The following is a 25,544-nucleotide window of genomic DNA, read 5'->3' as shown; positions in this document are numbered from 1 at the left end:
CAACCCCAAGGAGCAGCTCTACAGCTCCCAGATGGGGCATGTTCTTCAGAGACACAAACTCTCTTCAGGGAAGCTTAAAAGCGCCAGGCATCTCCTCGAAGGCAAACCGCACCAGCTCAGCCAGACACCCTGGGAGATGAATGATACCACAAACCTTCTAGTTCCAGAATTTGCTGCTCTCATTTCACAAGCAGCCTGACTTCTGAGTCACCACCTCCCCGTAAATCTCTGCGGAGCAGGTGCCCGCTTGCATCAGCTCCTACCAAGCTGGTAGTAGCTCCGAGGGTCGAGCGCGCAGTCGGGAGCCGAGCCATGCCGCTCCTCTACGCTCTAAATTCAGCCAGCAGCAACACAGAGCATGGAGAAGCACCCGAGTCCCTCAGAGTCCTGCTTACAGGCAAAACTGAGCACCACCTGCTCCAGCGATGATGCCGGGGCTGAACTGCATCGCGTCTGTCGAGCCCTTGGGGACGTTATTTTGCGCGGAGGCTGGGGACGGGGGGGAGGGGGGGAAGAATGACAGATTGAAAACCACCCCAGGATCTGCACCCCGCCAGGCCGTGTTAGGCTTTGACTGCAGCGAGGGGACGCAGGAAATAGCACAGCGCCGCTCCTTGGCTCTTAATTACGGTCTTGTGACACTGTAGTTAATGGTCTGTCATGGGCTCCATTAGAAACCTTGATGTTTGCAGGAGGCGGACCAACCACGGCTACCGAGCCAGAGCAGCTCCGGCCTGGAAATCAGGCTCCCGTTCTTTTGTTACGGCCCCCGCTTCCTCCGGGCCACGGGAACCCAGCTCGGCTCCCGGGAACCCAGCTCGGCTCCCGAAGCGGGGTGTCGAGGCAGGGTTCCCACCCGGGAACCTCCAGCCGGGTCGGGGGACACAGGGCATCCAGGGATGGTCACATCAGGCACCGGCCCCAAATCCTCCCTCAGACCTTGTTTTAAGGAACAACCACGGCCTTTCTGCTGCCGGCAGATAAACCGTGCTACGCTTCCAGTTAATAAAAAAAAAAAAAAAAAAAACAAAGAAAAAGGGCAGAACAAGCCCTCCTTCCTCAAGGCTGCCCCCCCCCGAGCAAGAACCCCCCCCCCCCCCAACGGGTACCAGCCCCTCCTCAGCCCCCCTTACCGTTGCTGTAGGCGTAGGGGGACTCGGAGGCCCCGTCCTGCAGGCTCTCCAGGATCTCCCCCTTGCCCACGTCGCTGTCCCCCACCAGCAGGAACTTGAGGAGGTAATCGTAGCTCTTCACCGGGCTGCCCTGGGTGCCCATCCTCCCTCTCATCGGCGGCGGGGCCCGACCCGCATCCTCCGCCGGCCTGAGGGGGACGGGGGTGGGGGGCGGGACGGGGGCGCTGCGGCCCCGCTCCGGGGACACGCACCGCCGGGCTCACAGCCGGCCCGCCGCCTCGCCTCGCATCTTCCGCCGAGGGACGCGCCGGGGACCTGCGGCGGGAGGAGGAGGATGAGGATGAGGAGGAGGAGGAGGAGGAGGAGAGCGGCCCGGCCCCACCGGCTCCTCAGCGCCCCCCGCCGCTGACAAAGCCGCCCGCGCCCGCCCGCACAATGCGCCGCCGCCCCGCCGGGCCCCGACCCGCCCCGCCGGGCCCCCGCACCGCCCCGGGCCGGGCTCACCCACCTCACGGCCGGGGCCGGGCCGGGCCGCGCCGCCGCCACCGAGGCCGAGCCGCCGCCGCCGCGCAGCGCCCGATCGGGCCCGGGGTGAGGCGGTGCCGGGGCCCGCCCCCCCGCCTGGCGCCGCCGCTCCCATTGGCTCAGCGGGGCGTCCGTCAAAGCCGGACCCGCCCCGGCGTACCCCGCCGGGCCCGGCTGCGGGGCGGGGCGGATGGGGACTACAGATCCCGGCGTGCTTTGCGCGGGGCGGCCGCGGCGGCGCGGGGCGAGCTGTAGCGGAGCATGATGGGACAACGAGTCTGGGGGGGGGGGGGTCGTGGCGTGGCCCGGCGTGGTGCCGGCCAGCGAGTGGGGGACATTGGGTGTGGGGGGCGTATAGGAAGGGGGAGGGCATCTAGGATTGGGGAGCCTTTGGGACTGGGGGGCATCCAGGTGTGGGGTGGGCATCCAGGTGTTTGGGGCGGACATCCAGGACTGGGGGGCATCCAGGTATGGGGGCCACCCAGGTAGGGGGACATCTAGGATGGGGGGGCATCCAGGTGTAGGGGGGCATCCAGGGTTGGGGGGCACCCAGAAATGGGGGGCATACAGGTGCGGAGCATTTATTTATGGGGTGATCTAGGTGGGGGGGCATCCAGGGGTGTGGGGGGTATCCATGGGGGTGTGTGTGAATCCAGGATTGGGGGGCACCCAGGGTTGGGGGGCATCCAGGTGTGGGATGAGCATCCAGGTATGGGGGGCACCCAGGAAGGAGAGTATCTACAACTGGGGGGCATCGAGGTGTGAGGTGGGCACCCAGGATTGGAGGATTGGGGGGCATCCAGGTGGGTGGGCATACAGGTAGGGGGGCATCCATTTATGGTGGTGACCCAGGGGTGGGGGGCACCCAGGTACTGGAGAGCATCCAGGTATGGAGGGTGGCACCCCAGTGTGGGTGATGGGGGGGGGGGGTGGGAGGCACACTCCCCCCACTGCCGATGGGGCAGGCCTGAGGAGGTCTGGGGCTGGGGAGGGGGTGACATCCAGTGTGTCCCCAGGGGACGGTGACGCTGTGGGGCCAGGGACGCCAGCCTGAGCCTTTACCCACGAAGGGCTGTGGCACCCATAACTGTCCCCACAGTTCCGGTGACACCTCGCCAGGACCCACCAGCTGCCCTCCAAAATCCTCGGCACCGACTGGCGGTGGCCTCTGGGAGGTCCCTTTCCTGTCCCTGATGCCGTGGGATTCCCGTGGGAAGGGGCGGGGGGTCCCCTCCCTGCCGGCATCGCTGACAAATCCCTGCGCCGCACAAAGCATCCTGGCTAATCTTTTTAAAGCCCACTAATTAGGTTCCCAGCCCGGCTGCCTCCAATTAGTCCCATTTAAAACAAGATGTGTGTCCCCCCCCAAACCTGGGAGCGGAGGATGGATGGATGGATGGATGGATGGATGGATGGATGGATGGATGGACAGATGGACGGATGGATGGAAGGAAGGAGGGAGGGAGGGAGAGAGAGAGAGAGAGAGAGAGAAGGGGTGGATGGAGAGAGGAGAAGGAATGGATGGAGGGGGAGAAGGGAGGGAGGGAGGGAGGGAGAGAGAGAAGGGGTGGATGGAGAGAGGAGAAGGGAGGGATGGAGGGGGAGAAGGGAGGGATGGAGGGGGAGAGGGGAGGGATGGAGGGGGAGATGCTTTTCCCCTGGACCTCACTGCCAAACCGCCCTGGAAATGGCTCCCCCGCAGCAGATGAGGTCCCAAAGGAGGGTGCTGGGGTCCCACCGTGGGGTGGTGGGTCCCTCCCAGTGCTGGTGGCAGTGGGTGAGCGTCGCCGGGGCACTGCTGGGGAAGGGAAAGGCACAAGCCTCCGCTCTGCCCGGGGCAGCTTTGTGCCATGGTGCAAATGGTGGCACTGCAGGTCCCGGGGCAAGGACGCACCCAGGACGTGCAGGGACCTCACAGATGCCGGTGAGTGGTTCAGCTCCATCCTGATGGGCCAGCGCTGGGCAAAGGCAGTGATGAGGGGACAGGATGGGACCCACCACCCAGCCCCATCAGGTTCCAGCACCCTCAGTGTCACTTTGTTCCTCTTCCAGCTTTCAGGCTGTGGTCCCCAGCCCTGGACACAGTGGTCCCAATCTCCCTCCCTCCTCCCTGCTCCTGTCCCGGTTTTGAATCCCTTCCCATCTGTCTCGTGCTGGGAGGACACCGGCATCCATCACATCCTTCCCTGCTACGAAGATGCCCCCAGTGCCCTGGGTCCCTCTGCTCCTCCTACCTTGCCCCCCAATCCCCTGCCTCTTCCCGACCCTCCTGTCTCCCCGTTTCCACCATCCTGGGAGCCTGATCCTGCGTGACACCTCCCAACCTGTGTATAACTGGTGCTGGAGCTTGTCAGTGTGGAATCGGGGTTCCTGCTGTGCCCAGCAGCATGGAAGCCCGTGGCTCTCGGCTTGGCGGGACTGACAGTAGCCCTCCCTCGGGCTGGTAAGCCAGCTCCTCTGTCCTGCTTTCTTCCAGCTGCCTCCTCCTCCTCCTCCTCCTCCTGTTCCGCTCCCTGCCCCACACTCCTTAAGTTGCGGCAGCAGCAAGATTTCTTGCTTTTATAAAACATTAATTGCTGCCCAAACCTGTCTTTTACTGCACGGCTGATTCACCTTCCTCCCCTGGGCATCGCTCTGCCATCGAGCAATGGGCCAGGAGAGCCGTGGGCATGTGGGTAACCTCCATCACTGACTCCTCTGCCAAGGATCCCCCAACAGTGGGGCTGGCAAAGGGGAATCTGTAAAATGGGCTCAAGTGGGGTGGATTGAGACCAGGCACAGGGCAGCTGGCAAAGCCCTAGTGGCTCAACCCCACCAGCCGGGCAGCCAAGGGGACCTTCCACCCTCGGAGGTGATGGACTGGTGATGTGCAGCGCTGAGGACCGGGCAGTGATGAATGCATCAGTCCTCAGCCAGCTGAAACACACGCTCTGGGCACCAAGATGCCTCATCTGAGCACCCCATGGGGTGGCAGGACCCCGCCGCCCCATGGCTCTGGGGACAAGGGACCCTCCTGTGCTCTGGTGAGCAGCATCCCTGCCCCTTGGGTGCTGCGCTCAGGAGGGCGATGTTCTCACCTGCCCAGCTGAGAAAGGCAGGTGTTGGAGCCCTTCCCTCTGTGCTCCTAGGGCAAGGGGAGATGGCAGAGCTCTGGGATCCAGAACCAGGGCCAGCCCCAGAGCCCTGGTTTATGGCTTATTCAAGTGGTTTCTCACCTCCTCGGTGGGATGGTGGAAACCAAACGAGAGCCCAGACCGCTGGGAGTCACCACGAGAGAGGAGCAGCGCGGGGAAGGTGGTGGGGTTGTCCCAGGGGCTGAGGGCAGCAGCCGCAGCGTGGGGCAGAGGCAGAGGGGTCGCTGTGGCGTGGGGACATTGTCATGGCCCTGCATCCAGCTCAACACTCAGCCGGCCGGGAGCACCGGCTGCTTCCCCACTGGGCTCCCGCAGCACGGCACAAGCAGCCACGAGGGAGCCCGGGGCCGAGCCCGAGCATCCCAAGAAGCTGCTCCTTTCCCATCCACCTTGGAACAGCCCTTTGGGGCTCTGCCGGTGCCAGAGCTGTGGTGACGGTCACACACCGGCTCTGCGTGGCCTCAGACAACCACCAGCAACCAGCGGTGCCGGGACCCGGCTTGGGTGATGGCCCAAGGAGGTGGGTGGACGGGGTGCTGCTGGCTGGGCGAGAGGATGCTGGTGTGAACTGCTGAGGGAGGGGAAGGGGAGGCAAAAGGGGAAGGAAGAGGGGGAAAAGGGAGAAAAGAAAAGGGAAAAGGGGGAAAAGAAAGAAAAGAGAGGGGAAAAGAGAGAGGAAAGGGGAAGGGAAGGGAAGGGAAGGGAAGGGAAGGGAAGGGAAGGGAAGGGAAGGGAAGGGAAGGGAAGGGAAGGGAAGGGAAGGGAAGGGAAGGGAAGGGAAGGGAAGGGAAGGGAAGGGAAGGGAAGGGAAGGGAGGAGGAAAACAGAAAAGGGAAAAGGGAAAAAGGAAAGGAGGAAAAGAAAGAAAATAAAGGGAAAAGGGAAAGAATTCAAAGGTGTGATGTGAGAGGGTGAGGAGTGGCCACAAGGCACCGTCATTCCCAGGCATGGCTCCAGCTCCTGCTCCGACTGCGCTGTGCAAGGGCTGCAGAGGTTTGTCCCCCTCTGTCCTGTCCCTCATGCCCAACAGCCCCACATCCCACGGGCTGGCTCATGGGGAGCAAAGGAGCCCCTCACTGAACCACAGGAAAAATCTGAGCTCCTCCAGGAGCACCACCTCAGCCCTCTCCCTGCCCTGAGGTGAGACCCACTGGACCTTCTAACCATTCTATGATTCTGTGACCAGCGCTCCTCCTTGCAGGGGCTTCAGGATTTGGCCTTGGCAGAACACCCGGCTGGATGCGTGGCCAAATTCCTTCTGTTTTTCATACAGTCACAGAATCATCAAATGGTTCAGGTTGGAAGGGACCTTAAAGCCCATCCAGTGCCACCCCCTGTCCTGGGCAGGGACACCTCCCACCACCCCACCACACCAGGTTGCTCCAAGCCCCCTCCAACCTGGCCTTGAACCCCTCCAGGGATGGGGAGAGCAGAGACCGAGGAACCCCCCGGCCAAGCCTCAGGATGAGCCGGGTCTCCAGCAGCCTCCTGCCCTGTCCCCGCGGCGGTGGCAGGTGCTGCTGCAGGTTCTGATTAAAGGTTTAATTAACAAAAAACTCCACAGCTGTCAGCAGAACGAAGATCTCCATCCCTAAACTCCCACACGCAAGCACCCACAACACGCAGAGCCTCTCTGGTCCCAGTGGCGCGGGGATGCGCTGAGACGGGCCCCGGTGGCATCGCCATCGCTCTGCCAAGCACTTTGGTCCAGGAACGCTGCCGTGACGAGCACGAAGCACGGCCGGGCACGGAGCTGGGGGGGTGTCCCCTGGGCTGGTGGCCCAACTGCTGCAGTGGGAAAGAAGTCACCTTCGAATGGCGTTAACGGTGACATTTTAAAACAAACAGCATGTGGCGACTACAGGAGCACTTTGCTCCTGCTTCACACTTGGCGGGTTACGTCAACGCAAAGAGAAGGTGGTTTTCAATCAGCAAATCAAACTTCCTCATCAAACTTCACGGAGGCGCACACGCTGCTAATTAAGCTGCAAATGTTTCAGCACTCTTTTTTAATACTTTATTCAAAACCTGAGAATATTATAAGTAGGAGGATTGACCACAATAGTTGTGACCTTCTGATGAATTTCCCCAACGCCAGATGTTTAAACAACCCAAGGGAGGGGAGACGTGCCTGCAGCCCCCTCCACCCCCCGGGAGGGGAGAGCAGAGCTGGGCCCCGGCTCTTCCACCAGCACCTCCACCTTCTCCTGAGCCTCATCCCTCCTCTGGAAATGAAGGGGTTACATTCTGTCTCCTGCACCGTTCATAATCCCACGTGCCCGCCTCAGATTCAGCATTCCGAGACAATAAATGGGGAATTTGAGCACTCCCGGTTTGAGGTCCAGGCCCAGCTGTGGACAGGGACTGGGGGTGAGGCTGCCAGCAGGGAGCTGAATGGCACAGACTCTTCCAAGATGTTCCTCTCCCAGTACAAACTGGTGAGCCGGACGTAAAGGTGATGGGCACACTCTTCTCACCCGGGAAGGCAGATCTGATGCCCACACAAGGTTTGGGTTCCTCCAAAAAAGTTTATCCCGCACAGTAGAAGACAACCCCAAAGCTCCTGCACTAGCCTGGTAAGCCCTGTGGCCCCACCTCATGTAGAAGGACCAGCTGAGACCCATCCAGGCACATCCCACCTGTATCCACAGGGTGCTACAGAGCCAGAGAGCACCGCACAAAGGCACTCCCCATCCAAGCAGACCTGCACGCTGCCACTTAGGGCTTCCTGCTCCGCACTTCCCAGAATTTCCACTCTCTGCTGAAGGCAGGCAGTGAGTTGGGCTGGAGAACAAGAACTCTCTCTGCTACCAGGTCCAGAAAAGTTGGCAAAGAGCGGGTCAGATCACTGAGCCAATGAGCAGGTGACCTTCTACCTGCAGAGGGCTTCCATACCCCGCAAAAGGCAAAGGGACTGTTGAAGAGTCCCTGAATATAACTGAGCGGTTGGTCCCAGGAACAGAGACGACGTGGGACTGCAAATCTTCAAATTCGCTAAAGAGATTTGAATTATGGAGTCTCCCAGCTCAGCACGAGACAACAACAGGACAAGAGTCAATGGGCATGAACTGAAACACATCAAATTCTGCCTGAAGATCAGGAACCACTTTTTTACTGTGAGGGTGACCAAGCACTGGCACAGGTTGTCCAGGGAGGTGGTGGAGTCTCCATCCTTGGAGATACTCAAAAGGCATCTGGACATGGTGCTGAGCAACCAGCTTTGGGTGGCCCTGATTGAGCAGGGAGGTTGGACCAGATGATCCTGAGAGGCCCCTTCCAACCCCCACCAGTTTGTGATCCTGTGAGGGTGTAGTCAGCAGGTCTGAGCACAAAGAGTAAATCACCAAGGGAAGAAGATGGTGGTGCGGCAGCAGGACGGGGCAGCACAGGGCAGAAGGAAAGCAACTCGTTATCCGCATGATGACAAGCAGGAGCTTTTCCTCCTGAGAGCGTAAGTCAACACATAGACCATACATACGTGCAACGCTCCTTCTGTGGGCCTGATTCAGCAGAACAAGGCACAGTCCAGCTGCAGGATGAGGGAAAACTCCCAAAACCATAACCAGAGCCCTCATTGCAGTGTAATTACTGAGATTTCCTTTCAGCACTGTCACGTGCTCTTCTGGTGGGGAAAGTATTTCTCAAAGGCAGAATTTCTATCTAGGATGAAGTTCTGCAGGCAGGGAATCAGGTTTTCCTTCACAAAACCCCGTGCCCATGTAAAGAGGCGTATCGAGCCATGTGCCAGCACCGGGAACCATAAAGTGGAAGAAAGAATAATAAGGAAATACAGGATTAAAAAAAGTCTGCAAGATTACAGTCTTTGAATGATGGTTGGCGAAGGCTGCTTGTTGCCTGCTGTATTGGAGAAGATCTGAAATCTTTAACTACTTCTCATCCAAGGACTGAGATGGATAATATGGATCTGAGGATAAATTACCTGAGGATTAAGAGACCGGCAGCCTCTTCCCTGAGGAAATGCCCCAGCACCAGGCCAGTCTGTGCTGCTGTGGAAGATGATGCTGATCCCAAGTTCTAATTAGAGAGATGACATAAGGTCAAATGTTCCCAAGCAGGATGTCTGCTAAGCTGCTGTAATGTCTCTGCGCAGAATCGGAAAAGGGTGGGGGAAGACTCTTTCACAGCAGCGGCTGGAAAGGAAGAGGAGAGATGTGGCAAATATCCAGCAGAAGGAACTCACTGGCTCCGATACCGTCACGGGCAAGGAGAACACCGAGTGTGAGAAAGAGTAAGAGTCCTCAGGCACCAGCTCTGCCTGACGCAGGAGAACTGCACCCACGAGGGGCTGGCATTTCCCAGCTGGGCTACTCAAGGTCCTCTGTGCCGCAGAAGATGCAGGGTTTGAGGGGAAGCTTTTTCTCAGTTTGATGTTTCACAACCCCCGGAGTCAGTATCAGCCTTTAATAAACACACCCGACACTGGAACATCTAATATCTTTGGCAGGTTCCCAATAGGAAGATCACATCTGCTGGTTTTCATGGCTCTGTGCTGTCTCTAGGGCTTCCAGGTCACTTGATCCCAAAGGACAGCCACGATTAGGACCATCATGAGCTGTTTGGTCTCACAGAAAGATTTTAAAAGCCAGGATATTAGGAATGTTATTTTCACAAGACCTAAAATAACAGACTTTCTCACAGGGGTTAGCAAACCAAGCTACGCAAGCGTGGGAGGAAGCAGGGGAATATCCTTTAGTAGCTGCAGTGGAAAGACGAGCGGGAGGTAAAGCCTGAATCTGCTCCGCTGAGTGCCAGGTAAGGATGGGGCTCCGTGACTCTGACTTAAGCTGAAGAGAGAAATATTATTCAGGCCATTCACCCACTAAATGGATCGTAACCCGGAGATATTCACACCTGGAGGGGAGAGAAACACTTGGGCATTGATATCCCAAGAAGATACTGTATTTGTAGGGGAGTTTTAAGCACCGATCATTAAAGAAGAACACAGATCTCTCCAGTTTCTGCAGGCAGTGATGTCCCACACGGAGCTGTGGTGGCAGACGGTGGTGGGGGCTTTGGCCACACTGGCTTTCTTCAATGATGTGTCCTGCCCTGGATCAAAGGGACATCCTTTTTGGGTAGCAGTGCCCAAGTAACTCTGCCTTCCTTCATGATGTCCTCAAGAAAACTCCAAGACCTTGGCAGCTCCTGTGTTTGCCTGCTGAGGAGCATCTGGACCAAGGACCTGCCTACAGAGCTCCATTTCCTCCCAATCAAGCTGTGGCGGCACCACAAGAGGCTTTAGCAGCTACAGACAAACCAACTATATCTGGCCAGGGATGTCTTAAAGCTGCCTGAATTCCTGGAGCATAACCCGTTCTCTTCTCTGACAGCTTCGAGTGCCTGGATGAGACACGGGGCTGGTGCAGGAAACTCTTATCCGGCCAGTGGAGTTGCTGACTGAAGGCTACTAAAGCCCAGGGCTCCTTGCCATGGCTCCTTGCCCTACCTCCATGGGAATATGCAGGCAACCCTTCGGAGAACGGCTGAGCAAAACAACACATCTTCCTCTTCTTCCTCCGTCCTTGATTCCTTGTACAGACAGAGGAAAAGGGGGCAGGATCCAAGACACCTCCCACCTCCCAGATGATGGTGTCACTTTGGGTGAGCAAAGCCGCAGCAGGGTATGGCCGTACGACATCCTCGCCTCAGCTGGGGCACCAGGAGCTAGCAGACCTGGAGAAAGCATACTTTTGAGTAATGACTGTGTGTAAATGTCCACACAACAACAAAGCACCCGGTGGGACATCACACTCTTGTGCACAGGGACACCCTCCCCAAGACAGGGAACAGAAGACTCACATCAAAACGAAGTCACGATCAGAGCGGGACACTGAGGAAAATGCTCCTAAAAGAAAGGTGTCTACAGTTTCAGGGAAAGAACTGACTTTAAATGCCTCGTATCTGAGATCACTTGAAAAGCTCCTTGATTATCAGAAAGTGCAAAAGCTGAGGCAGCACACGATGAGGCTCTCAGCAGGGCCCTGAGGAAGAGGAGGATATTCTGACCCTGAGAGGGAGTGCGGCACACGCTGCCGGAGCTGGTGGAGCTGCCTAAGAAGCTGGGTGGCCGTGGTCCCCTGGCAGATACACCAGCCAGGGCTGGGCTCAGCAAATCCACATCTGCTGTAACGCTGTGACCGAGCAAAGCAGTCCCGAGCCTTGGCAGGTCCCAGAGCTCTGGGCTACTGTGGCTCACCGCCACGGACGCCTGAGCAGCCCGGGCTCTCAGGCTGTGTGCTCCGCATTTCCAGCTCCAGGCTCAGGTCCGGGCTCAGCTCTCCCCAAAAATACTATTTGCTCTTGAAAAACTGTAGATGAGACCACAGAGGCACCAAGGTACGGCAGTCACAGCAGCCCGTGTTTTCGGGCCTCCAGCCCCGCTGTTTCTAAGCTTAACTCCCCCCCTCTTGCTGTGGTGGGGGTGAACCCAAGCCCACCCAAAAGGAAAAGAATAAATACCCTATGAGCCCAGGAAACCCCGCTATAGTTTTCAGTGTATGACTCGATAAGCTGACCCTTCACCTTGGTTTTGGCCACCTGGCTTGAAGGCTGAAGCATAAAAGGTCCAAAACATTTGGCAGAACACACCTCAGCATCGTGGCTTTGAACCACCCAAAGGGGTGTTTTAATACAGCCTGTGAGCTTACGTGGAGGGATAAATATATATATATATATACACACACATCACCAAACCATTCCAGAGGTACTTCCTCCATGACCGGTTCCATGAGGCACTGATGGGTTTAACCTTTTGCTTCAAAAATAATCATTAGCCTATTACACAAACACAGTGTAGGGGAAGAGTGAAGTTGAAAAATAACATTTAAAAAGACTTGCTTTTAAAAAACTCAGCCCCTCCCATGTTACCAAAATCTAATTAAAGGGATCCAGCAGTTGCTGGCTCTGAGATGCCTTTGGTCCAAAACAATTAGGATTCTATATGTTTTTCTGACCCAGTCTTTCAAGCTCTGTTGCTGTCTTTAGTCCTGCTTCTCTCCTTTGTGTTTCCAAGGGTAGATGAGCTCTCCAAGGAACAGCTTCTTGCAGAGAGATGCCCAGGAATCCTTCGGGTAACAGCTGTAGGTTGGCAGCCTGTATGTCTGTACCACACTGCCGTACGAGAGAGGGTTGATCTGTGAGGAGAAGAGGGATAACAGCAAGGAAAATGTGTTATAGTAGAAAACACGGGCAGCTGAGGAGGGTGAGGGCAACTTTTACAGAGCACTGGCCTCTTAAAACATCAATATTGCTACTCCCACAGCCTCAGAGTCCCTCTCTGCCTGGCTAAAGCTCTTTAGCCCTCTACAACACCCCGAAATATTAACAAATCGAGGTTGGCAAGGAGTATTATCGGGATGGTTGTCAAGCAGAGAAGCAGACGCAGGCACCAGCAGGGTTTGAGAGCGATGCTCATCGCAGGAGGGTGTGGAACCAGTGCCTGGTTGAGGTGGCTGGAGAGATGGGGGTCCCACCACAGCCAGCAATGCTCTGCTGGGAGTGCACCGTGACTGGAGGAACTCATCTAGAACGTGCCAATTAACCCATATATTTTATGAACCTACCACTTTCATGTGCTACACCCTCACCCACAGCTATGCTTTCACCTGGAATCCCCTGATACCCACCCAGAGGAAGGGAGTCCTGGCAGAACAGGACGCACGCCACACAACGCCAGGCAGGGCTGCTCATCACCATCGGAAATTAAGGCTCCTTGGCTGAGTTAATCTTTCCTAATTTGATTTCATTCACCATCTCAAGAATGACCAGGTCTGGAGTCTCTGCCTACCAAAGTCTGTGGCCTCCAATTACGGTCACAAAGTTGCTGTGTTGGGCTTTTGGAAGATGGAGGAGACAGACAGACGCGCTGGCTAGACGAGGGAGGACAGAAGCACATTAGACCTTGGAAAAATCTCATTGCAGCAAAGCTTTTCAGGGTAGAGAGGTAGGTGAAGTCCAGAGGATTGATCCAGTCTGGCCAAGATCTGACGCATGAAAAGGATGCACAGCAATAGTTTGTCTCCAGAAGAGTGACCAGATTACACAGAAACAGTGGGTCTCAGAAAACAGACCATGAGAGATGCCAAGGTGAGGGGACCTACAGAGCTAGAGGACGCTTGGACAGTGGGCAGAAATGGGAGAACACCCTCCTCTGGAGAAAGGGTCCAGCTGTGCTGGAACCAACTGAGAAGCTGTGTGAAAGGAGATTGTAATTCACAGTAGAAAATCCAGCCACAAAAAGGAGAGCATCCAAAACCACACAGACAGTCACTATTTTGTCAAAAAACTGAATATTTCTTTTGTCCACGGAAGAGCAACCAGTTTTCCGGGAGTTTGCCTGTGTCCCCAGTTTGGTCCAGCTCATGGAGAGAGGGGGGAAGAACTCAGAGTCCCTACAGAGATGGAGCTCTGGGAAAGGGTGACTAAGCAAAGAGTTCATTAGAATTAATCCTGGAGACCTTTGTCAAATGAGTTTCAAAGCAGAAAATTGCTGAAGCAGGAGGAGAAGACGCCTGTACGCAGGAGCATCCCCATGAAATTTAGGAAAAAGGCCGGGGCAGTGGCTCGCACAGGCTGAGGGAACCCAAAGAACAGCCAGACCCAGCACGGTCCGGCTGCGGGACACAGACATTAAATGGGTCCCGACAGATTAACAGGACACCAGTTCTGAACGCCATCAAAATGAACGTTTGTGGCAGCAATGGGAGAGCTCATTCCCCCTGAGTGTGTCTAACCCGAACTCACGCAGCTCCTATTTCAAACACCGAAAGGCCGAGGATCAACCACAGCATTTATGGGACGCTCTGCATAACTGTAACCAACCACATGGCACTGCGGTCATAGACAGCTAAAAACCCAGAAAAAAATAGAAAAAAAAAAAGACCAATGAAACCTGCCCCAAAAACAAACACCAGTAAAACCTGAGTAACTATTTCTGCCTATTTCCTCAGCTGTGGGCAAACCAGTATGTTTTAAGTGAAAACACGCTGGGGGAGGTTGGGAAGAGTTGCTATACACGGGAGATAGGCAGTGTGTGTTCCTCCCAGCTACGTGGGCTGGGAGGTTTGGACACAACATTGCTTGTTGAAAACCAGCCCTCGGCAGAGCGGTGGTACCCAGCACTAACACTTGCCTACGGAGAAATAACACGAGATGGTTTTACACCCAGCGCAATTATACGTGTCTGCCTTTCCTATTATTAATGGAAAGCAGCAAAACAAAAGCTACTATTTATTAGGAAAGTGGGAATATGAGTTCCTTTTATGCCATTTCTGTACTCCAAAGCTATAATATACCCTGATATAATATACATCCTTTGTCTCATAATGGAGCTGTTCCTTTTTCCCTTCCTCTTTTGCTTACTGAATTTCACTGAATTATTTTTTAGAGTTGGAAGGGACCATAAAGATCATCTAGTCCAACTCCCCTGCTGAAGCAGGATTGCTTAGAGAACGCTACTCAGGACTGCATCCAGGCGGGTCTTGAAAATCTCCAAAGAAGGGGACTCCACACCCTCCCTGGGCAGCCTGTTCCAGGGCTCTGGCACCCTCACCGTGAAGAAATTCTTTCTCATATTCGAGTGGAACCTCCTATGTTCCAACTTGTGCCCGTTGCCCCTTGTCCTGTCACTGGGAACCACTGAAAAGAGTCTGGCTCCCTCCTCCTTCAACCCACCCTTCAGATACTTATAGGCGTTAATAAGGTCTCCCCTCAGCCTTCTCTTCTCCAGGCTAAAGAGTCCCAGCTCTCTCAGCCTTTCTTCATAAGGGAGATGCTCTAATCCCTCAATCATCTTTGTTGCCCTTCTCTGGACTCTTTCCAGTAGTTCCCTGTCCCTCTTGAATTGGGGAGCCCAGAACTGGATGCAGTATTCCAGTTGTGGCCTCACCAGTGCAGAGTAGAGGGGGAGAATGACTTCCCTCGACCTACTGGCCACACTCTTCCCTATGCAGCCCAGGATTCCGTTGGCCTTCCTGGCCACAAGAGCACACTGCTTGCTCATTGTCATTTTGCTGTCTACTCCTTTCCAAAGGAAAGGAGTCATTTTGCTGTCTACTCCTTTCCTTTCTATCTAATCCTTTCCAAAGCAATTGCCACGAGAAACAGCACTTCTGGCAGAAGGTATGTGGATGAATCAAACTCATCGTGGCTTCTCACTGGGCTATCAGTTCAGTTGAGCCACACCACCGGAAATATTTCTTCTCGTGCATCAAAATAAAAGATTTTAAACGCTAATGAAAATACTGCGCTATGTAAGACTTCCTAGAGCAAATTAAAGAGTATTTGGAATGGAAATATCATGTCCCACCCTCCGCCTGCCTGTGCCTGGACTCTGCATTCCGGTGACACTCTCTCAAAAATAAAAAATAATCACTTGGCCCGACCACAAGCTGAATGTGAACGCTCAAACCCAGCATTATTGATTTCTAATCCATTACCAGCGCCCCAAAGGACAGCTGTGAACGTATCAGTCACCAATGGTTTGAATTATTTTGGGCGCAGTTACATGCATATGGCCCTACTCCCGGCAGGCACGGCTCCAGAGGGCTACTGTGTGGGGAGGGGACAAAGCCACCGCGAGATTTCTAGAGCAGAACATCATCACGTAGCATAAATAAGAATTTTAGTGCGTCACTTAAAACCAGGCTTTTTAGATTGTCCTCTCAAAAGACCTCTCAAGAAAGCGGTATGTTCAGCAGGATTTCTGACACAAGCCCATTTTCCATTTCCACCAGCACAAGGCGAGCAAAAAAAGTGCCTTTACTGTGTCTCTGCTCATTATTATTTGAACAGAAGGCCAAGAGAGACATCCACTAAAGCACTTCTACCTCTTGGTATGATGACTTATGCTATATTCGAGATAGCAAAAGGATCTTTCTGCAGTGCTCCAAGGAAAATTCATCATATTCTTATGACTCACTGCCTCTGCTCTCTAAGTCGTGATCTTTTTCCTCTGGAGAAGCCATCCACCTCATCTCACAGACACACTGATGCCAAGTTCTCTGCTCAGTGGCTCCTGCGTCTCATCTTTGGTGTCTGGTTTCCTTTTTATGGAGTTTTCTGGCCATGGAGAAAGGCACATTTTGGTTCTTATACCACTACCCTACTGAAAGAGAGGAACTGGGAGGACAGTGTGCTTCGGAAATGCTAGTTTTGCCCTAGAAGACATCTGTTGAAGGGATTCCCTTTTGAATTGCTGTTGCTGGTGTGCTGGTTCCGGGCTAATCCGACCTCTGCTGAGACAGGGCTGGGGCTGGACCGGTGATGGAAAAAGCAAAAAAAAAAAATGGAAAGCTGCAGTTCATTCCTTCCCACACACTCCCCCAGCACCCAAGTGTTTTTTATAAATTCTATACGCTCCTCCCAGGATGCAAAGAGTAAGAAAAGCACCCCTGTGATATGGCAGTATGCCTGCAATGCCAGGAAATGGAAACTTCACAATCCTGAAAGCGCAATGAGTGGTGCCATCATATCATTTCTTCTTAGAAAAAGATTTCCTTTAGTATCTCTGACGACAGAGCATGGAAATGCAAGGTTGCAAAAGCAGAGGTGAGCTTTTCCTAGACACCTTGCCAGAGCCACCCAGGAGAATAACAGGAGGCCCTTCCCTCTCTTGTCGTGCCCACGCACTCATCCCTCCGGCACCACGGAGCAGCCAAGGCTTTTCAGCACATCTGGAGGGGAAGACCTTTTACTGGCCCTTCATTCTGGATGGTTTAGCTCCCACCTTTTGCTTCCCTCACTGTTCAGCAATTACTAAGGTGAAGCTGCCTAGAGCCACGAATGGAGGTGATAATGATGTCAAGTCTTAATTCCAGAAGTAACAGAGCTCCATGTTTCTCCTGTCTTTCACATTTCATTTTGCACTAGACAGGACACTGCATTTTCTCTAAACAGAGGATTCAAGCAGGTTGTTAAAAAGAAGAGAAAGCAGCAGCCAGTCACTGCAATGGGAAATATATTTCCCTTGCTTCAGCATTTCCCAGCTTCGTAAGTGGGGCGTTTCAGTGGGAGCAGTTTCAGAACTGCTACAGAAGAGAAGGACTTTGGGCAGGCAAAAGGATTTTTTCTCCCAGGCAAAGCCTGCAGCAGAAAATGTCACGGCGGGCACCTTACCTGCATCAGGAGTCGAAGAGGTTTTCCATCCTGCTGCTCGAGGACTCTGAACTTCACACCAGCTGAAAAGAAACAAGACAAGGAAACCAAATCCCCGCTTGGGAGAAAAGCCCATGCCATTCGCTGCTCAGCGCTGTTGGCCGAGCAGCGATTTCCTCGAAACGCAGTCCTCAACCTTTCTTGGTTTGTGAACCCTTACACATTTTCAGTGGGAAGCACAGATTCTCTCTGTGGTGGGTTTAAGCGTAATGACAAACGATGTGTTTCTCTCAGCTCCATTAAAAGCACAGCTCTGTCTTCCAGCTCGGAAACGCCGCGCTAAAGCAAGCCCAAAGCCTAGAAATCAGACAGCCAGACCCGATGATGACAAAGGGACTGGAAAAATCTTTCTTTTTTCCCAAGCTTCCATCAGAATGGGGACCCCACGCTAGCAGCAGGCAGAGAACTCCCCTTTAATTTGTGCTCGCGTGGATACAGCACTTGTGCGAATCTCTGCCTCTTTCAGTGGAAGGGAGGAAAGCGGCCGCCCCGGGGGTATTAGAGACATTTCAAAGCAATCACTGCCTATTAATCCCAGCATTCATATGTTTTTGACACACTGCTAACCCCATCAAACCTGCCACTTTTATATTTCCTCTTGGACTCGCTACATTCCCAATACTTTAAAGACAAATAGGAAAGGTTTTGGATTGCAGTGGTGACATACTGCACATGAACATTTAACGTGATGTTTCAAGCAAAGGTACCAAGGAGGACAGGCGAGGCATTTTTCTTTGAAAGATCTTGAATCACTTCACATAAATAAAACCAATCCATCTTCTGCAAACCTGCACCAGCCAAGTGTGCCCCTATTATTCCTTTCTACAGGTGAGGGAAGAGTAATGGAGTGAGCTGCCACGGACCAAAAGGTGACCCAGGAGCTCAAACAGAAATAAAACTCTTCATCTGTGTACGCCCCATGACTATAGTATCTGTGTGACTCTCACATTATTTAAAAAACCAAAACATTTTCTCTTTGAAATTATATGAATTAATTAAGTTACACAGTTTACTCCTCCTGGGAGAGAACACTCTTGTCTAGCAGACAGCTCTGGTTTAAAGTGTCTCCCCAAACCATAAAGTCTTTTTTTGTATAAGACAGGAAGGGTTATATTGAAACATGGGCTTCCCCAATAGCTTCAAAGAGATGTTCGAGTACCCTGGGTCTCGATAACAAAATGTGCTGGATGACAAAAAGCGTTCAGTGTGATTCACTGAGCTTTGGCTAAGAGGAAGTGTCTAAGCCATTCCAGGAACTACTTTCGGGGCAGGCAATTTGTCAGAGAGAGACAGAAACCAGTGGGCACTGAGATTTCAGGTATGTGGTTGAACACCCTGGAGCCTTATCCCGGGATCAGCCCCTTAGAACAGAAAATCCTGCTTCTGTAAGTTGTGGCCACACACTTCCCTTGTACAGCTGCCAGCCAACAATCTCCTAATTACATTATTTAATTGTTCAAAAGCCTTACACTTCCAGGAAAGTACATGCACAAAAGGGCTACAAATTTATATTAGAATGACCTATAGGCTAGTACAAGGCTCAGGAGTCTGAGGAATTCACTTCACAGAAAAAGCAGAAGGTCTATTGCAGATGACTCCAGCGGAGAAGAACCCTAAACTATCCCATGATTGCCAGCCAACTCCAGAGCTCGGGGTCCTGCTCTTTCTGTACTCCGGCATCATCGATGGCAAAACAGAGGTCAGGACGTGAAGACATTTGCTTTGTTTCACATGGCAGCTCACTCACTGCTTGTCTGTGTTTCAATAATCACGGAGACACCACCACAACAGGTCCTACAGAACCACGGCAAAACTTGCCCCAAAGTTCGTGACGTGAATATCTGCGTATCGGGCCAGAGGGACAGAGAAGCACGGAGAAAACAAACTGACCTGTGCAGGATCAAACAGCGTGTTGTGTGGGCAGAGTCTGACACCCCCGAACCTCACTGCTACACCTTACTTCACATTCTAAATTGATGTGACAGTGAAGCCACCTCAACCAAAGTGGCATCTGAGCTGACACTGGGCAGACAGAACTCTTGCAGAGAGGACACTAGCTTTGACATCTTTGCAAAAGGCTTTTTAAAGCCCAAAGTGTTTCCATTCTGATGTGTGGAAAGAAAATACAGACTTTGTTTCTGGTGTGTGGACGGATTATTCATCTACCCTGGCCCAGGCTTCATCAATATCATATTTTATCAATTCAGAAACTGAGTCAAAGAACCTGGAGGCCAGATGCCGCAGCTGGACGGAGTTGAACTTAAGCACTGCGCTAACCCCCTGCTGTCAGGAAAAGCTCTCCATTTATGTTGGTAGAACCATCTCGATGGTGCCTGTAAAATCAGTTGCCATAACATATGCCAGAGGGTGTCTTATCCAAGTCCTGAGCCTGAAAAGGGAGGCCAAACCTAAGCAGCGAGGACATCAAGTGATGTGTACTCTCTAAAGTCCCTTGAATTCCATTCAACTGCTCCATCTGTTATCACTCCAGTGACATGTTTTTGTGCTGGGGCAGGAACACAGGCTGCAGAAACTCTCAGAGATGCCTCTTCATCTCGCAGGCAGCACGGCATCGCAGTGCGCTCTGTCTTCAAGTGTTTAAGAGGAGCAAACAAATAGCCAAGAAAGAAAGAAAGTCAGGTAACTAACTCAACTGAGCAGACAATCCTCTGCCAGGGTGGGGGATTATTACCCTGCAAAAAGCTGAATAAAACCAAGAAGTAACCCAAGACTGATGGGAATAGATGGCCTTATCTCTCAGTGGCAATGAGATTTCCTTCTACCCCTTGCCCTGCTGTTTCCTGGGTCAGTTTTCTCCTGCAGCATCTCCTCTTCTCCAAAGACAGCCCTGAAGGGTTAAGAGGTTTCTGCCAGGAAATTCATAGGAACCCGCTGAAGGGACACAAGGAAAACCACCGAGTTGGTAACAGCTCAGCTCTACCTGCCCAAAATCCAGCCTGGCACTGCTCCAACAGACAAAGCTGTTACCGGTCGTGTCGAGCTTCCTTTGCCTTCGATGACTAGCCTTGGTTTAGTGATGATCGAGCTCTTTCTCTTATTTAAAATCCCTGCTGCACACTCTTTAAATGGAGGGGAGAGAAAAATTTAGACCTGCTTGATTTTAACTAGATTATCCAGAGCTGTTGACAGTTAAACCCGTTGCAAAATTTACTCTGATGCCAACCATGGTTCACAGTTACCAAAAGTGGAAAAACAATGACTGGCTTCAAAATGGTGACAGATTAGTCTCGAAAAGAGAATGATTATCTGAAATGTGCCCAGAGCTCTGAAATTAATCCAAACACCTCAGTTTAGGACTTCAGTTAGTCAAGTCAGCACGGAACTGAGGCAGCTCCATTGAGTCACAGCCACCGTAGATCCTGCCCTTTGGAACAGCAGATTTTCCAAGTATTTTTGTAATTTCTGTAATCTCTCCTGTTTCAGAGCCCAAACCCCCAAGGCCAACAGCTTCTTTAAACTAGAACTGGAATCAAAAGATGAACTCATTTATATGGTGCTTGTTTGGATGTCACTTTTAGTTGCCACAGGCTTTGTAAAGGCGCTCCTGATTCTCCTTCAGCATCACATTTCTTCCCATCGACATCCTGCTCCTGCTCCTTGCGGCAATTAGTTACAAGTATGGACAACTGCACAACTCCAGCCTTGGGTTCTTTCCTGCCTCCCCTGCGTTGTTCTATTCAGAAGCACTCACCGCATCAAAATTAAACGCATAATGCAAACTCCTTGAACTTCTTCTGCACGTGCAGTGCTGAAGGACTTACCGGCCAGTCTGTAGGATCTGCAGAGCCGAAGGAGGATTGAGTAAAGAGGCAGGGAGTCAATCAGGTCAACCAGCAAGTGTATCAGGCCTTGCACAATCACCACCAGCAAACGGAGCTACGGAGAAACAGTTCAATAAGAAAATCTCAGAGAAACAGGAGACGCAACACTCGCAAATTGTCGAGCCCATCTGCAATCTGACATCAGGGTGTGCTAAACTAAAGCCTCCCAAAGTGGGTGTGACGTCTAGAAGTGCTGGGCATCCAGACGCCGCGTGAGGTTCCTCGACAATCTTGGCTCAAGGGTGTAACTGAGATGTAGTTCCTGGACCTGCCAGGACAGGAGAGTGATTCCATTTTCAGCCTCCATGGTCTAAAAGGGAGAATTTGGGCTTCCATTTCTAGTAAAATCCATCACTGTGTACCAGTGAATGTAAATTTTTCTTTCTCCAGCAGTGAAGTAACTTATTTCTGCCTGGAGAAACCCCAAGTAGAGCATCTAAGCAAGCGCAAAGCGGTCAGAAATGAACTTCGTGCTCAGTGTTTTCTGTCCCCTGATTAAAGCACCTCCTTTTGTCAGGCTGCATTATTTTTGCCGCCAAGCTCATCTGAAAAGAGAGGGCTCAAAAAAGACATTGAAACTATGCAATGGCCACTGTCTGCGGAAAACTTTGCTGCAGGCAGGCCCCAGAGAGGACTGGTCATACTGGGGGAAGAAAAGAAAACTAAACAAGTCCAACCCTCCGAGCAAAGCCCGGCTGAAAGCATTTAACACAGCAAGTTCGTTTCCTGAAAAAAAGAGTTTTGGATGAAACTAGAGGGGCCGTCACCCCAGGCGTGGGATGGAAAGATGAAAAAAAATTATTTCCGAGTGAAAGAGAGGGGAACAGCTTGTGCCGCTGACTGGGATTTGCTGGGAATTCCCTTTGGAGAAACACAAACACGTATCCTGAATTCCACTTGCTCAGCCCGGACAGGCTGTGTGAGACAAATTCATATTTTCTTTGTGGATGACAATAAATGACTAAGAAACCTTCTTTTAATATCTCAGAAGACAGTATATGAATAACTTCAAGGGTTAAATCTTACCAGGGTAAACACCAAATAATACAGCGCAGTCGTAGGCAGGAGGAACAGCAGGATCGTAAATAGCAAAGTGCCAATAAATAACTAGGGAAAAAAAGAAACAATCATTAGCAGAGCAATGGCAAAATAAAGTAAAATAATAATAAAAAAAAAAAGCATAGGAAACTGTGAGACAAGGAAAGTTTGCAAGATTCCTTAACATGTTTTTTCACTCCCTATGTGAATAATGCTGTCACCTTGAATATTTCCAGTACTTCTTCTCTCATTGGGCCTTTTTAGAAGGCTCCTTATTATAGCAGTATCTTTGGAAAGATAAATAAGCTGGATCCCGACAGCATTTTTTCCTTTACAGACAATCCCATCCCCGCAAGTTTTAAAGCCGTTGGTCAGTTTTTACCAGGAAAAGGTGGAAGGGTACAAAGAAGTAGAAATTTGGTAGGGAATTTTGTAGAGAATCGAGAAGTATTATTATTCCTCCATGTTTTAGCAGAACTAGCAACTGGGGAAAAGCTGACAAAATCTGGTTGATAAACATTCCCAGCAGCAGCAGCCGACTGGTCACTGCAGCCGCTGGACTTCAGCCTCGTGCTCACTGGGAAACTGGCTGAGAGAAAGAAGCTGGAGTCACTGGGGCAGGGGAAGCAATATTCAGAGAACGAAGGAGAAAAATCCATAGGGAAGCAGGTGTCATTAGCTCCACTGCCCACAGAAAAAGTTATTTTTATTCTGGGCCAGCCCAGTTGGCGTAAGCCTAAATAATTCCAACTGGGAGAAATGCAGATTTATGACAAATAGGGATCTGACTCTTCAGTTTTCAGTCACCGCTTCCAGAACACAGAGGCCACAGGAAGACAGGACACTGCCATTTCTGCCAAGAGAGATGATGGCCATGGTATATTATGAAAGAAAATAACCCAGACGGTCCTGTCAGAGGTGGATCGACATCCCAGCCTTACCCACGTAACCAGAAATAGATCATAACCCAACTCATTCTCTTTGCAGCAGTTGCTTCTCCCTCCTCTGTCACTCCACTGCAGTTGCTTAACATCTCCAAAAGTCATTTGAGGTCTGTTTAGAATGTCTCTTCCCACCCAGGCCAACAACATTATTCCCACCGGTCTCCGGAGCAGCAGGATGAAGCCTGAAGTGCCAAACCAATTCTTCTCAAAGTACACAGGGACCGAGCCCTGATGCAAATTGTCTTCCTGGCACAGAGGCACTTACTTTTCCATCACCAAAGAAACCCCAAAACAGCTCCTCCACCGTGGTGTGAGAAGCTCAGGGTTATCTGTTGCACTGGAGAGCCCTGGAAGTTACCGAATATTATGGTATTATTTTAGTGATGTTTGCAACTGCCGGCGTGGAGTGGTTCGGGCTGTGCTGAATTTCTGCGTGGCATTACAGAAATTAAAAAGAGCTTGCAGCATTTGATAAAAAAACCTGCCTCTGCCGCTTGAGTGAGAGCGTGTGGGCCGGGCTCCAGCACAACGTGAATGAAACAGGGCCTTTTAATAGAAATGCTGGCACGGCTGTTACTGTGGCAACACTGCTGGGCACCACTTTTTCCATCGCCTCCCTCCTCCATCCCCGCTCCCCGGCTCCAGGAGCTGCCAGCATCTGTGGCACCCACCGAAGAAGCTCACCGGGGTGCCTCGGAGGTGTTCAGCGCTTGCCAGAGTCAGGCCCCCTCCGGCAGAAAAATGAAGGGGTGAACTTGGAAGCGAAGAATCTGGAGTGAACTGACTTGCCAGTGCCTTACCGATTTCCTCTTCTAGAGAGGTAAAACAATATCTGCTCCCAGGCGTGGGAGGGAAAGCTCTCTGCAAGTGAACCGCATCACTGAAATACCCGCATCTCCTATGTCAAGCTCAGAAACATCACCTGGAACCAAACCCTTCCATTTCTGGTCTAAATTTCAGTTTGTTTATTACTATGGAAATTTTTTAACTTAAAATCTATCATCTAAGAGCCATGGATGCAGACAGCTGCACCATGACTTGTTCTGGCCGCCACAAAGCCTCCCGTAGCTTCTGTCTCAATATTAGCTGAATGTTATGGTTGGACACGGTGATCTTAAAGGTTCCATCCAACCTAGATGATTCTGATTCTAGACGATTCTATGAAGCAGGATAGGATCGTATTGCCCATGGGAAGCATCCTACAGAGAGCCCCGGGCCCTGCAGCACTACCTGGTCCAAGTCATAGGAGCAGGAATCCACCCGCTGCCGGAGGACGTTCCACTTCTTCCCACGGAACAAGCGCCAGAGAGATGACAGACCGTAAATCTTGAGGCAGTAGAGCCTGGGCAAAGAGAAAACGATGTGCATCAGAACTGTGAGCTCCCAAGCTTCAACACAAACCAGCTGTCATCATTGCACCTCTGCGCCCACTCGCTCACTGACGCCACACAACTCCGGGTGGCAAAAGAAAACAACCCAGGGAATGACGCAGATAAAATACTAATTGCTGGGTATTTGGGCTGGTCCCTGGCACGGGCAAAGCAGGCAACTGCAGACAGCTCTGGACCACTGGAGGGCAACAGCCATGCTATGCCATGCTCTTGATTTCTGCTCCTATGGATGAAGGGGATGTGGCAAGTGCCGCTGGAGGGTGGCCCCTATGAGCAGCAGCCATCGCCAGCCCCATGCCACCACTGTCCCTGTTGGAGTGGAGCCAGAAGAGGCCACGGAGATGCTGGGAGGGCTGGAGCCCCTCTGCTGGGAGGACAGGCTGAGAGAGTTGGGGGGTTCAGCCTGGAGAAGAGAAGGCTCCGGGGAGACCTTCGAGCCCCTTCCAGTCCCTCAAGGGGCTCCAGCAAAGCTGGGGAGGGACTCTGGATCAGGGAGGGGAGCCACAGGAGGAGGGGGAAGGGTTTGACACTGAAAGAGGGGAGATGGAGATGAGATGTGGGGAAGAACTTCTTTGGTGTGAGGGTGGTGAGAGCCTGGCCCAGGTTGCCCAGAGAAGCTGTGGCTGCCCCATCCCTGGAGGGCTTCAAGGCCAGGTTGGAGGGGGCTTGGAGCAACCTGGTCTGGTGGGAGGTGTCCCTGCCCAGGGCAGGGGGTGGCACTGGGTGATCTTTAAGGTTCCTTCCAACCCAAACCATTCAGTGATTCTACGATTCTATGCTTCTCTGCAGGCTTCATGGAGAGACACCCATGGCATCCCAGTGAAAAAGAAGCCCTCTGAATCACTGAGAAAAAGAAACAGCAAGCTTATTCCCCTGAGCTCACCTCTGTCTCTGCAGTTCAGATCTGCTCTGTTCCCCTCGCTTCACCCCACTTCCACCGCAGGAGCCTCCAAGGTCTTACTCCTGACACTCGTGTCAATACAATTCCCTTTTGCCCCCACAAGCACAGAGAGACAAGGGGGAGGACTGGAGTCCCTGCACCTTCTTTAGTCAACCACAGCTTCAAACATCCATAAGAGTGGGAACAGATCAACTAAGTGGCTGGTGGCACCCCTAACGCATCCTCTCCTTGGGCTTTTGTAACTTGGTGCTACGACACTTGGAGCTTCTTCCCTCCCAGAAAAAATGGCAACGGTGAGAGAAGCTTGGTGTGATAAGGGGTGGGAAACAGACATCTATAGAGTAACACAGAGGAAGAAAGAGCCCCTGGGATGGAGAAGAGGCACAAAGAGCCCTGGGCAGCAGTGCCCAACATACAGGGATGTAAAAAAAAGGGGACACAAACAATCTGTGGGGGAGCCTG

The 25,544-nt window shown here is 52.4% G+C and overlaps 2 protein-coding genes across 3 annotated transcripts in view; both read right to left on the bottom strand.

The window, feature by feature from the left end:
* RAB40C (RAB40C, member RAS oncogene family) overlaps window positions 1-1,439 on the bottom strand; it is a 38,783-nt gene extending 37,344 nt beyond the window's left edge. The window contains exon 1 of one of the 2 annotated variants that reach the window (XM_074158450.1): window positions 1,134-1,439. In XM_074158450.1, the coding sequence (XP_074014551.1) occupies window positions 1,134-1,287 (154 nt within the window). In that variant the 5' untranslated portion in view covers window positions 1,288-1,439. The remainder of the gene's footprint in view (window positions 1-1,133) is intronic. The other variant, XM_074158452.1, reaches the window with a different exon arrangement.
* A 9,973-nt stretch (window positions 1,440-11,412) lies between these two features.
* PIGQ (phosphatidylinositol glycan anchor biosynthesis class Q) overlaps window positions 11,413-25,544 on the bottom strand; it is a 33,992-nt gene continuing 19,860 nt past the window's right edge. The window contains exons 7-11 of the mRNA XM_074158569.1: window positions 24,021-24,132; window positions 21,835-21,915; window positions 20,749-20,863; window positions 16,928-16,989; window positions 11,413-11,946 (exon numbers count right to left, since the gene is read on the bottom strand). Of these exons, the coding sequence (XP_074014670.1) occupies window positions 11,794-11,946; window positions 16,928-16,989; window positions 20,749-20,863; window positions 21,835-21,915; window positions 24,021-24,132 (523 nt within the window). The 3' untranslated portion in view covers window positions 11,413-11,793. The remainder of the gene's footprint in view (window positions 11,947-16,927; window positions 16,990-20,748; window positions 20,864-21,834; window positions 21,916-24,020; window positions 24,133-25,544) is intronic.

This window comes from Numenius arquata, chromosome 14 (assembly GCF_964106895.1).
Source record: "Numenius arquata chromosome 14, bNumArq3.hap1.1, whole genome shotgun sequence".
Taxonomy (NCBI): domain Eukaryota; kingdom Metazoa; phylum Chordata; class Aves; order Charadriiformes; family Scolopacidae; genus Numenius; species Numenius arquata.
This window is presented reverse-complemented; position numbering and strand designations above follow the sequence as displayed.